The sequence below is a fragment of the Oncorhynchus clarkii genome, chromosome 3, assembly GCF_045791955.1.
Source record: "Oncorhynchus clarkii lewisi isolate Uvic-CL-2024 chromosome 3, UVic_Ocla_1.0, whole genome shotgun sequence".
Lineage (NCBI taxonomy): Eukaryota > Metazoa > Chordata > Actinopteri > Salmoniformes > Salmonidae > Oncorhynchus > Oncorhynchus clarkii.
In genome coordinates, this window is record NC_092149.1 from 68,094,339 (window position 1) to 68,107,876 (window position 13,538).

The window sequence follows — 13,538 nt, forward strand, 5'->3', positions numbered from 1 at the left end:
GTGGAAAGAACTGTGTGTCTGTGTCTTTCTGTCCTTTGACTTGGCCCACTTTCCCCAGATCCATCCTGAGTGAGTGTGTGAACCCAGACCAGGTGCTGCTGAGGAACACACACACACACACACACACACACACACACACACACACACACACACACACACACACACACACACACACACACACACACACACACACACACACACACACACACACACACACACACACACACACAGAATGATAGAGAGAACAAGAGATGCTGCATTCTCCAGTGTACTTAGCTGGATGAGTGTGTGTAACAGCATGAACAAATTATGAGCTTTAAAGAGGAGAGGAGCGGAGGGAATACAAATCACTGTTTATCACAAACACTGTGCTGGGAAAGGGGGAGAGAGAGAGAGAGAGAGAGGGTCTCTGCTCTCTCTCTTCCTCTCTCTCTCCCACACACGAGGAGAATAACTATATTCAGATAGAGGTAGAAAGACAGACAGAGGAGAAGGTAGAGTGAGTAGATAAACACAAACCATTCAGTGGGCTATCATAGATGCATACACAGTGGATTACAGCGACTTAGCGTGTGTGTGTGCATGTGTGTGTGTACCTTTGAGAATGCCAGGCAGTCTTTGTCCTGGTCTTTGTCTTTCACCTCAAAGTCATACAGGGCCTTTCCTGTTGGTGGAGTTTGGCTCAGTGGCCGTAACAACACGATGTAACTAGCTGGAAGGAAACCGTGACAACCGTTCAGCTCCCCGTGGTACCAGTTGTCGTCGACTTTACGTCGCAGGATGATGATGTCACCTTTAGCGAACTGCAGGTCTCCGGGTTCCTTCCCCTCGTAGGAGTAGAGAGCCTTCCCACAGGGCAGGGCTGGGACACTCTGGAGGAGAGAGGAGAGAGATGTTAGACCTTCCCACAGGGCAGGGCAGGGACACTCTGGAGGAGAGAGGAGAGAGACGTTAGACCTTCCCACAGGGCAGGGCCGGGACACTCTGGAGGAGAGAGGAGAGAAACGTTAGACCTTCCCACAGGGCAGGGCAGGGACACTCTGGAGGAGAGAGGAGAGAGACGTTAGACCTTCCCACAGGGCAGGGCAGGGACACTCTGGAGGAGAGAGATGTTAGACCTTCCCACAGGGCAGGGCTGGGACACTCTGGAGGAGAGGAGAGAGACGTTAGACCTTCCCACAGGGCAGGGCAGGGACACTCTGGAGGAGAGGAGAGAGACATTAGACCTTCCCATAGGGCAGGGCAGGGACACTCTGGAGGAGAGAGGAGAGAGACGTTAGACATTCCCACAGGGCAGGGCTGGGACACTCTGGAGGAGAGAGGAGAGAGACGTTAGACCTTCCCACAGGGCAGGGCCGGGAGAGGAGAGAGAGAGACAGGTTAGATCAAGAAATACTTAAGGAAGTTAGAACCTGTACTCAGTGCCTATGTCAACAACACAATTCCAAGTCTGCCTGTCCACACTGGGAAGAACCAATACTGTCAGTATCTTGGCAGATTTGGGTTCTGTTGTTGTTGATGTAAGTAAGCAGGAAGTCACCCTGCTGTATGTTCATGGCATGCTGTTCGTCTCCAGTGGTCGTGTGAGGTCAACTCGATGTAAGGCATGTCAGCATGTATCTCCAGCCCTGCCCTGAGAGCAGACAGACAGACAGACAGACAGACAGACAGACAGACAGACAGACAGACAGACAGACACAGCCTGAGGCTCTAACTGATCTGACAGCAGCCTGACACTCCAGGCCCAGAACACAACACACAGAGCTGATGCAAGGCCAGGAAATGCACCTATATCTCTGTGTACTGTGTATACGTGTGCTCTCTCTCCTTCTCCCTCTCCCCCACTGTCCTGCCACTGACATGAACACCACACAGAAAGTCAGATGACAGAAGAAAGGGAAAGAGGGAAAGAGAGGCGGGGAGAGGGGGAGAGAGAAAGAGAAAGGCAATGACAGATGAGAAGAGAGGGAGGGTAGTACTCTTCCATTCTGCGGCTCATTACACACACATCATGAATCTCTAATGTGCAACACATTCTCCTGCATTATATCATTACATTAGCTCTGCTCTAACACACACACACACACACACACACACACACACACACACACACACACACACACACACACACACACACACACACACACACACACACACACACACACACACACACACACACACTAATACACACACACACACACCACACCACACACCACACCACACACCACACACACACACACACACACACACACACACACACACACACACACACACACACACTAATACACACACACTAATACACAGTGTTGGGACATTCCTGCCTCTAAGCAGAATGTTGTTATGGCCTCACTCACACACAAGTGCTTAAAATTTTACGAAAAAGTAATTTAAACTGTAGCTGGTAAGGGTTAGATTGTAGAATAACGATAACATGCACACACGTCTTACTTGCTGACAGTGTGTGTGTGTGTGTGTGTGTGTGTGTGTGTGTGTGTGTGTGTGTGTGTGTGTGTGTGTGTGTGTGTGTGTGTGTGTGGTGTGTGTGTGTGGTGTGGTGTGTGTGTGTGGTGTGTGTGTGTGTGTGTTGTGTGTGTGTGTGTAATGGTATAGTAAAACCAGAGTTCAGTCTATTAATCTTCATTAATTCTTTATTGAGTACCTGCAGTCAGCTACAGTCAGTCAGTTACAAAGCTAAAGTACTGCTACTGAACCAGTCAGTCAGCTACCAAGCTAAAGTACTGCTATCGAACCAGTCAGTCAGCTACAAAGCTAAGTACTGATACTGAACCAGTGAGTCAGCTACCAAGCTAAAGTACTGATACTGAACCAGTCAGTCAGCTACAAAGCTAAAGTACTGCTACTGAACCAGTGAGTCAGCTACCAAGCTAAAGTACTGCTATTGGACCAGTCAGTCAGCTACAAAGCTAAAGTACTGCTACTGGACCAGTCAGTCAGCTACCAAGCTAAAGTACTGCTACTGAACCAGTCAGTCAGCTACAAAGCTAAAGTACTGCTACTGGACCAGTCAGTCAGCTACAAAGCTAAGTACTGATACTGAACCAGTCAGTCAGCTACAAAGCTAAAGTACTGCTACTGAACCAGTCAGTCAGCTACAAAGCTAAAGTACTGCTACTGGACCAGTCAGTCAGCTACCAAGCTAAAGTACTGCTACTGAACCAGTCAGTCAGCTACTAAGCTAAAGTACTGCTACTGAACCAGTCAGTCAGCTACAAAGTGAAAGTATTGATACTGAACCAGTCAGTCAGTTACAAAGCTAAAGTACTGCTACTGAACCAGTCAGTCAGCTACTAAGCTAAAGTACTGCTACTGAACCAGTCAGTCAGCTACAAAGCGAAAGTATTGATACTGAACCAGTCAGTCAGTTACAAAGCTAAAGTACTGCTACTGAACCAGTCAGTCAGCTACCAAGCTAAACTGTGTGACACCAGCCCCCACCCCCGGAAACACACACACACACACACGCACACGCACACGCAGACACACACACACACACACACACTCCTCTCCCTGTCCTCCTGGGCTTTCAGGAGAAACCCACCATTACTGATCCCCACTGGGCTCACACACCTCTAATTACTGCACCACAGGAGAGAGAGAGGGCTGGTGTGTGTGTATGTGTGTGTGTCAGGACAGCCTAGTCCCCCTATGCAGCAGTGAGATCCCATCTGCTCCTGTGTCTGTCTGTTTAAAGCCTGTTGGCTAGCAGTTTTCTTCCTCCCTCTCTTCTCTTCCTCTATCCCTCCATTTCTTCTCTTTCTCTCTTCCTCCCTCCCTTCTCTTCCTCTATCCCTGCATTTCTTCTCTTTCTCTCTTCCTCCCTCTCGATTGTCTCCCTCTCCCCTCTCCTTCTCTTCTCAGTAATAAAGAATTTTTGTCCTTGGAGGGGCACTGGGCCGTTACGTTACCTCTCTGCTACAGCTACTGGAGAATTAGTGTGTGTGTGTGTGTGTGTGTGTGTGTGTGTGTGTGTGTGTGTGTGTGTAGACCTCCAGTAATAGCATAGTAAATCTGTAACTATATTCCTGTTCCGAGAGCAGCATTCCATCAACCCTGCTGTTTCTGAAGGAGATCACGTACGGCTGCCCTAACACTGAGTCTGTCCCTAACACATGAACTTCATTCAGACATACACATACCAACCAATGTTTCGGGACATCAAATCGAATTATTTAACACAATGGGCCTTAGAATAGGCTGTTGTTTCATCCCGTTGTTTGTCAGCAGCTAACTCAGTATGTCTAGCCAGAGACAAACTATAGGCCTGTTCAGATCTCAGAAGATATTCAATTTGCTACTACACAGTAGCTAACAGTAGAGATTGTATTGGCTGCTATAGCTAACAGAAGAGATGTTATTGGTTGTTAACTAACAGAGGAGATTATATTGGGTGCTACTTAACAGAAGATATGCTATTGGCTGAGTTAATTGTCAGATCTTCTCAGCTCTAGCTCTCAGTGGTAACAAAGTGTTAAGTTAACCAGAGCAGCTAAATATACATCCTGTCTGTTCATCACACTACTGTCTCACAGAGGAGGGAGTTCTGCTTTTATTTAGGAAGAGTGTGAATTCACAGTCATCTCTCGTCCCTCCACTCTTTCTCCTCTCTCTACTCCTAACATATGTTAACACATGTTAGAAATCTGATCAGAATAGGAGGAACAGGAACCATGTGTGGCCAGAGGGTATGGAGTCATCAGGTTAAGACTTTGTCTAGTGGTGTTATGGTATCTGATGTGAGCTTGCTAGCTAATGAGTGCTTGCCTGCATGCCCATCTTGGAAGTAGTGTCACCCTCAACCAACCACTGCCATATTATAGTGATGTTATTATAGTGATGTTATTATAGTGACGCTATTATAGTGATGCTATTATAGTGATGCTATTATAGTGATGTTATTATAGTAATGTTATTATAGTGATGCTATTATAGTGATGTTATTATAGTAATGTTATTATAGTGATGTTATTATAGTGATGTTATTATAGTGATGTTATTATAGTGATGCTATTATAGTGATGCTATTATAGTGATGCTATTATAGTAATGTTATTATAGTGATGCTATTATAGTGATGCTATTATAGTTATGTTATTATAGTGATGTTATTATAGTGATGCTATTATAGTGATGCTATTATAGTGATGCTATTATAGTTATGTTATTATAGTGATGTTATTATAGTGATGCTATTATAGTGATGCTATTATAGTGATGCTATTATAGTGATGCTATTATAGTCATGTTATTATAGTAATGTTATTATAGTGACGGTATTATAGTAATGTTATTATAGTGATGTTATTATATTAATGTTATTATAGTAATGTTATTATAGTGGTGTTATTATAGTCATGTCATTATAGTCATGTTATTATAGTCATGTTATTATAGTGATGTTACAGTGTTATTATGATACCCCCTCTCCTCTAGTTGTTAGGACAATGGGATTCTGACTGTCACCCAGAGCTCGTTGTCATCATTTTACCTGGCTGGGTTATGTTGCACATATTTACATGTACATTAAGACATACATACCCTGTCTGTTCCTGCATTTAGACCTCATTAGCATTCCCTGAGCTGAGTGTGTGTGTACTTTCAGAGGTGACCTCATGGCAAAGGAATCTAGGCCTACATTCCATGAAGTGCAGAGTGTTGTGTGTGTGTGTGTGTGGTGTGTGTCTGTGTGTCAGTTAGTAAGTGATGGATGTTGTAAAGTGGTGTTGTGTTTCCCCTTTCTTTCCCAGCGTGCAGAATGTTAGTCCATGTTGCCAAGGCAGCCAGTGTCTATGGTGGAAGACCAGGGGTGCAGGTGTATGTGAAGGGGGGGGGGGGGGGGGGGGGTAATGAATAATAGATGGCAAGTGGATCAATAACGCAGTGAATCACTGAGACAGACTAACGGGGGGAGAGTGTGTGTGTGTTTCTTTTAGACCATTTTTTAGATAGTTTCTCCAGTAACTTTATATGTCTACTCTCCATTGAACTAGGCTTTGACTGAGATATCCCGCTCCACCCCCCCCCCCCCCCCCCCCCCTACACAGACACACACCAGGGATCCTCCCTGGAACAGCAGTTGATCCATCTCAAACTTGTCTTCACCTTGTCATCCCTCCCCTCCTCTATCCCTCCATCCCTGCCTCGCTCCTCTCTATCCATCTCATAACATTTTCCTTCTTAGCTTAGCGTTGTGGCCATCTCTTTCTCCCTGTCTCCCTTTCCTACCTCCTCATACCATATGGTAACAGCTAGTTCAGAGCCAAAGACAGACACACTTTTTAAAAACTTTTAATCTGAATTACTGGCTTTCAACTGTGCAGTTAGTGTAATGTTAGAGAGAGGGAGAATGTTTGTGTGTGTGTGTGTGTGTGTGTGTGTGTGTGTGTGTGTGTGTGTGTGAGCCACCTCTGGCAAGCCTCCAGACATCGGTGTCCTAGCTTCGTAAGTGTGTAAGTGTGTGTTTACGTGTGTGTGTTCAGCCTTCTCCAATTACTAACAGATTACTCTCACATGGTCAAAACAATAAACAGTTGTGGAGTATATTTTAGGAAAAGGTTTTACTTCCTGCGTGTCCATAGAGAGTCAACATAACAGTATCACACCAAAGGACATGGCTCAGTAGTGTGTGCGTATTAAACTCTTATTAAACTGTGGGATAAAGGGATGGATGGGGGACGGACAAGGACGAGAGGAGGAGATTTAAATAAAGGGAGATTAGTGAAAGGCAAAGCTTGATTAAAGTTTCTTTCTATCCTCTCTCCCTCTCCCCAGTAGGAAACTGAGGCAGAGAACCAACACACACATCTACAGAGAGTATCTATTGTTCCTCCATTCTCCCGGCTCTGCTGGGCTCAGCCCATTGGCTCTCCTGCTCAGGGGAAAACCTGCCACTAGGACACTGGCTGAGATCACTACAGAGCCATTATTCACTCGCTGTCATGGAATCTGGGAATAGAGAACAACACACACACACACACACACCGTGTGTTAAGGAGAGACTAATCTCCTTTCTAATAGAAACCTCATTAGCACAGTTCTGTCCCTCCGAGCCATCCACTCTGACCCACCGTGCTGCCCCAGAGTCAGTAGTCCGCCATAGATACAGACCGAGAGTGTGTTAGAGTGGACGGGCAGGTAGGACGTAACAGACTGCAGGGTTCTGGGTTCATATCAACTCTATTAAACCTGCTCCTCTTTGATAATCACTCAGCTAATGACTGTCTAAGAGAGAGAGGAGAGAGTAATTTCTGTATTCCCACTCCCAGGCTGCTATATCTCCTGTCTCTCTCCATAGGAAATATAGAAATATATTGTGGAAAAAAGAAGGGAGGGACACAGTAGTAGATAGAAGGTGCTCTTTGGCAAAGGGGTTAATTGGTTATCAAGAAAACAATGACGACCAACCCAGCCAGCTACAGAAGGTTCTGCGAACCATATGTTTCTTAGACATTATGGACAGTATGTGGATATAATATGTAGTATACCTGAAGAATATGTGGATAGAATATGTAGTATATCTGAAGAATACATGGATAGAATATGTAGCATATCTGAAGAATACGTGGATAGAATATGTAGCATATCTGAAGAATACGTGGATAGAATATGTAGTATATCTGAAGAATACATGGATAGAATATGTAGCATATCTGAAGAATATGTGGATAGAATATGTAGTATATCTGAAGAATACGTGGATAGAATATGTAGTATACCTGAAGAATACGTGGATAGAATATGTAGCATATCTGAAGAATACGTGGATAGAATATGTAGTATATCTGAAGAATACGTGGATAGAATATGTAGTATATCTGAAGAATATATGGATAGAATATGTAGTATATCTGAAGAATACGTGGATAGAATATGTAGTATATCTGAAGAATATATGGATAGAATATGTAGTATATCTGAAGAATATATGGATAGAATATGTAGTATATCTGAAGAATACGTGGATAGAATATGTAGTATATCTGAAGAATACGTGGATAGAATATGTAGTATATCTGAAGAATACGTGGATAGAATATGTAGTATATCTGAAGAATACGTGGATAGAATATGTAGTATATCTGAAGAATACGTGGATAGAATATGTAGTATATCTGAAGAATACGTGGATAGAATATGTAGTATATCTGAAGAATACGTGGATAGAATATGTAGTATATCTGAAGAATACGTGGATAGAATATGTAGTATATCTGAAGAATACGTGGATAGAATATGTAGTATATCTGAAGAATACGTGGATAGAATATGTAGTATACCTGAAGAATACGTGGATAGAATATGTAGTATATCTGAAGAATACGTGGATAGAATATGTAGTATATCTGAAGAATACGTGGATAGAATATGTAGTATATCTGAAGAATACGTGGATAGAATATGTAGTATATCTGAAGAATACGTGGATAGAATATGTAGTATATCTGAAGAATACGTGGATAGAATATGTAGTATATCTGAAGAATACGTGGATAGAATATGTAGTATATCTGAAGAATACGTGGATAGAATATGTAGTATATCTGAAGAATACGTGGATAGAATATGTAGTATATCTGAAGAATACGTGGATAGAATATGTAGTATATCTGAAGAATACGTAGGATCATAGAATAGTATATGTACAGCAATAGTTTAATAAAATGGCCTTGATTAGAAAACACATGAAGTGGGTAAAACAGTATGTAAACATTATTAAAAAGTGACCAGTGTACCATGTCTATGTACATACAGCAGCTGCCTCTAAGGTGCAGGGTTGAGTAACCGGGTGGAGGCCAGCTAGTGAAAGTGACTAAGTTCAGGGCAGGGCACTGGGTGGAGGCCTGCTAGTGAAAGTGACTAAGTTCAGGGCAGGATACTGGGTGGAGGCCAGCTAGTGAAAGTGACTAAGTTTAGGGCAGGGCACTAGGTGGAGGCCAGCTAGTGAAAGTGACTAAGTTCAGGGCAGGGCACTGGGTGGAGGCCAGCTAGTGAAAGTGACTAAGTTCAGGGCAGGATACTGGGTGGAGGCCAGCTAGTGAAAGTGACTAAGTTCAGGGCAGGATACTGGGTGGAGGCCAGCTAGTGAAAGTGACTAAGTTCAGGGCAGGGCACTGGGTGGAGGCCAGCTAGTGAAAGTGACTAAGTTTAGGGCAGGGCACTAGGTGGAGGCCAGCTAGTGAAAGTGACTAAGTTCAGGGCAGGATACTGGGTGGAGGCCTGCTAGTGAAAGTGACTAAGTTCAGGGCAGGATACTGGGTGGAGGCCTGCTAGTGAAAGTGACTAAGTTCAGGGCAGGATACTGGGTGGAGGCCAGCTAGTGAAAGTGACTAAGTTCAGGGCAGGGCACTGGGTGGAGGCCAGCTAGTGAAAGTGACTAAGTTCAGGGCAGGATACTGGGTGGAGGCCAGCTAGTGAAAGTGACTAAGTTTAGGGCAGGGCACTAGGTGGAGGCCAGCTAGTGAAAGTGACTAAGTTCAGGGCAGGATACTGGGTGGAGGCCTGCTAGTGAAAGTGACTAAGTTCAGGGCAGGATACTGGGTGGAGGCCTGCTAGTGAAAGTGACTAAGTTCAGGGCAGGATACTGGGTGGAGGCCTGCTAGTGAAAGTGACTAAGTTCAGGGCAGGATACTGGGTGGAGGCCAGCTAGTGAAAGTGACTAAGTTCAGGGCAGGATACTGGGTGGAGGCCAGCTAGTGACAATGACTAAGTTCAGGGCAGGGTACTGGGTGGAGGCCTGCTAGTGAAAGTGACTAAGTTCAGGGCAGGGTACTGGGTGGAGGCCTGCTAGTGAAAGTGACTAAGTTCAGGGCAGGGCACTGGGTGGAGGCCAGCTAGTGAAAGTGACTAAGTTCAGGGCAGGATACTGGGTGGAGGCCAGCTAGTGAAAGTGACTAAGTTCAGGGCAGGGTACTGGGTGGAGGCCGGCTAGTGACAATGACTAAGTTCAGGGCAGGATACTGGGTGGAGGCCTGCTAGTGAAAGTGACTAAGTTCAGGGCAGGATACTGGGTGGAGGCCGGCTAGTGACAATGACTAAGTTCAGGGCAGGGTACTGGGTGGAGGCCAGCTAGTGACAATGACTAAGTTCAGGGCAGGGTACTGGGTGGAGGCCGGCTAGTGACAATGACTAAGTTCAGGGCAGGGTACTGGGTGGAGGCCGGCTAGTGACAATGACTAAGTTCAGGGCAGGGTACTGGGTGGAGGCCTGCTAGTGAAAGTGACTAAGTTCAGGGCAGGGTACTGGGTGGAGGCCTGCTAGTGAAAGTGACTAAGTTCAGGGCAGGATACTGGGTGGAGGCCAGCTAGTGACAGTGACTAAGTTCAGGGCAGGATACTGGGTGGAGGCCTGCTAGTGACAATGACTAAGTTCAGGGCAGGGTACTGGGTGGAGGCCGGCTAGTGACAATGACTAAGTTCAGGGCAGGGTACTGGGTGGAGGCCTGCTAGTGAAAGTGACTAAGTTCAGGGCAGGGTACTGGGTGGAGGCCGGCTAGTGACAATGACTAAGTTCAGGGCAGGGTACTGGGTGGAGGCCGGCTAGTGATGGCTATTTAACAGTCTGATTGCCTTGAGATAGAAGCTGTTTTTCAGTCTCTCGGTACAATCTTTGATGCACCTGTACTGACCTCGCCTTCTGGATGATAGCGGGGTGAACAGGCCGTGGCTCGGGTGGCTGAGGTCCTTGATGATCTTCTTGGCCTTCCTGTGACACCGGGTGCTGTAGATGTCCTGGAGGACAGGCAGTGTGGCCCTGGGGAAGTCTTATTGAAACATTCCGTGAACGTTTTTTCATGACTGGCCTGTGAGGATCAGGTTACAGTGGATCACGGTTCTACAGAGACATCTCTCCCTCCCGCAGAGGGGGGAGGTACAGAGGGATTGATGGGGGGGTTATGACACCTCACGCCCATTGTAAATCTTAAGGCTGCAGACAAATCCTTTTTCCTTTAGGGTTTGGGACTGGAATGCCTGTGTGGCCTTATGGAGAATCTACCTCTGAACTGTAACATGAAATAAATAGACTTCGGGACATTATATTCCATCAGCCAAAATGTTGGTAACAATGATAGATGGAGTATGAAAATGAATGTCGATTTTGTTATGTTATTACCTTGCCTTGTAACTAGCCACGCCCCAGGGAACCCAGAGAGGGTGTCATAAAGACGGGAATGCCCCTTTCTATCCTGGGGTATAAAACATGCAAGTTAACAATTTACATCGTAGACGAGGTTTATGACTAGTCGTGACCCCGAAATGCAACACGAGGAAGAGGACAAAGGGAACCTCTTAACAATCAATGCTATGATTGAGTACTGTATCTAAGAAGGTGAATTCAAGAAGGACCAAGCGGTTATTCTCTTCAAGTCATCGGTAGCCTACACAGCCCTCCTACCCAAGCTGGGAGCGTCAACACGGCTGATTAGCCTCCTAAGAAGACCACTCTCACAGAACGGGTGCACGGAAACAGACAACCAAGAGAAAGGATATTTTGACATTGTGTGGACAATCAGAGACTTACACCTGATAACGAAGGAGACGCGGTTATCGAAAGAACAGGGTGTCGGCCAAACCTATCCCACTAAGCGGAACTCGGCCCACGAAGAGATACCCAACGGAGACCTTCAACAAGTAAATACATGCATTATAGTTCTGACCCATAAGAGCGGCAGTTCGGGGCAAGGTCTCTCTCTCTCTCTCTCTCAGACCCGGGTCTGTGCAGATTTACGAATTATGCGATGCTCAGAATGACCGATGAGAAAATTAATTGATTAGTGACTGCTTTGAAATCGATATTCTGGTATTCTTTGAGTTAGTTTGGGAAACGGTAACTCATTAAATAAACTTTTCCCGTGGTGCCCCAGGTTACTGAGTTAATGGTTACCAGATTAATTTAATCACGTAATTATAAACGTAGTTAATTATTTGATAAATAGCATTAACGACAACAATGTATAGTTTTGTATATGTATATGTATATATGTATATGTATATATGTATATGTATATGTTTTTTGGAACGCTTTCTTAATGTTCTGACAACATGCCTTTAAATATAACCATGAGCAAACCTGCAGAGAGGATTATGCTGAAGTACTGAAATTTCCAAAGAATGTTGTTTGTTAACGTTCTCATAATGTTGTGAGACCATTACTTTAAATAGAACTACGAGGAAACCTGTAGGAAACGTTATGTTGAAGTATTGAAATTCCCACAGAAGAACATTGTTTCTTAACATTTTCGGAACTATTTGAGAACATTCCCAATGTCAAACCAGTCGGAGGACATTCCTAGAACATTACCAAAAATGTAATTAAATGCAACCATGTTTGAACTTTTAGGAAAAGTTATGTTAAAAGTAATCAATAATGTTATTTTATGTTCCTTAAATGTGTTGATAATGTTCCAAAGCCAATAATCTATCCTGCACCATTCCCAGGGCGTTGTGGGAAGGCTGTATGCTGAATAACCATATAAGAATCACGCTCTCACCAAGCACTAAGAAAAATATGTTTCTCAGAATGTTATGTGCGAGCTGGGAAACCTCTCTGCCGATAACAGCTCATTTTTATTTCCCCCCTACCCAATCAAACCACTACCAGACAGTCAAAGCAAACTTCTTGCTTGAGAAATTGTTCTTTACTTTGTTAACTTTGTTTTTTTGACCAATTTAACTGAAAACAATCACAGTAAGGTAATTACAGTGAAAGTATTCACACACATTTGCTATGACACTCCAAATTGATCTCAGGTCCATCCAATTACCTTTGATCATCCTAGAGATGTCATTACAATTTCATTGGAGTCCATTTGTGGCCAATTCAACTGTTTGGACATGTTTTAGAAAGAAACACCTGTCTATATAAGGTCCCACAGTTGACAGTCCATGTCAGAGCAGAAACGATACCATGAAGTCCAATGAACTGTCTGTAGATCTCTGAGATATAATTGTGATGAGGCATATATTTGGGGAAGAGTAAAACAAAATATTTCTAGAGTGTTGAAAGTTTCCAAAAGCCCAGTGGTCTCCATCATCAGAAAATTGAAAAGATATAGCACTACCCAGACTGCCTAGAGCTGTCCCTCCCAACAAACTGAGCAACCGGGCAAGAAGGACCTTGGTCAGGGAGATGACCAAAAACCCAATGACCACTCTTGGCTGAAATGGAAGAACCTGCCAAAAGGACAACAGTCTCTACAGCACTTCAACAATCTGGGCTTTATGGGAGAGTGGCTAGACGGAAGACAATCCTGAGAAAAAGGCAATTGGCAGCACGTGAAAGACTCTGAAATCATAAGGCAAAAGATTCTGTTAGCTGTTGAGACAAAAATTGAAATATTTGGCCTGAATGCAAAGTGCAACGGTCTGTTAAAAACCAGGCACAGATCATCACTTGTATAACACCATCCCAACCGTGAAGCATGGTGGTGGCAGCATCATGCGATGGGGATTACTTTCAGCAGCAGGGACTGGAAGACTGGTAAAGATACAGGGAACAATGCATGGAGCCAAATACAGGCAAAA

General features: G+C 44.4%; 1 protein-coding gene across 1 annotated transcript in view; it reads right to left on the reverse strand.

The window, feature by feature from the left end:
* LOC139402317 (E3 ubiquitin-protein ligase SH3RF3-like) overlaps positions 1-13,538 on the reverse strand; it is a 72,482-nt gene that overhangs the window by 24,126 nt on the left and 34,818 nt on the right. The window contains exon 2 of the mRNA XM_071146377.1: positions 597-872. Within this exon, the coding sequence (XP_071002478.1) occupies positions 597-872 (276 nt within the window). The remainder of the gene's footprint in view (positions 1-596; positions 873-13,538) is intronic.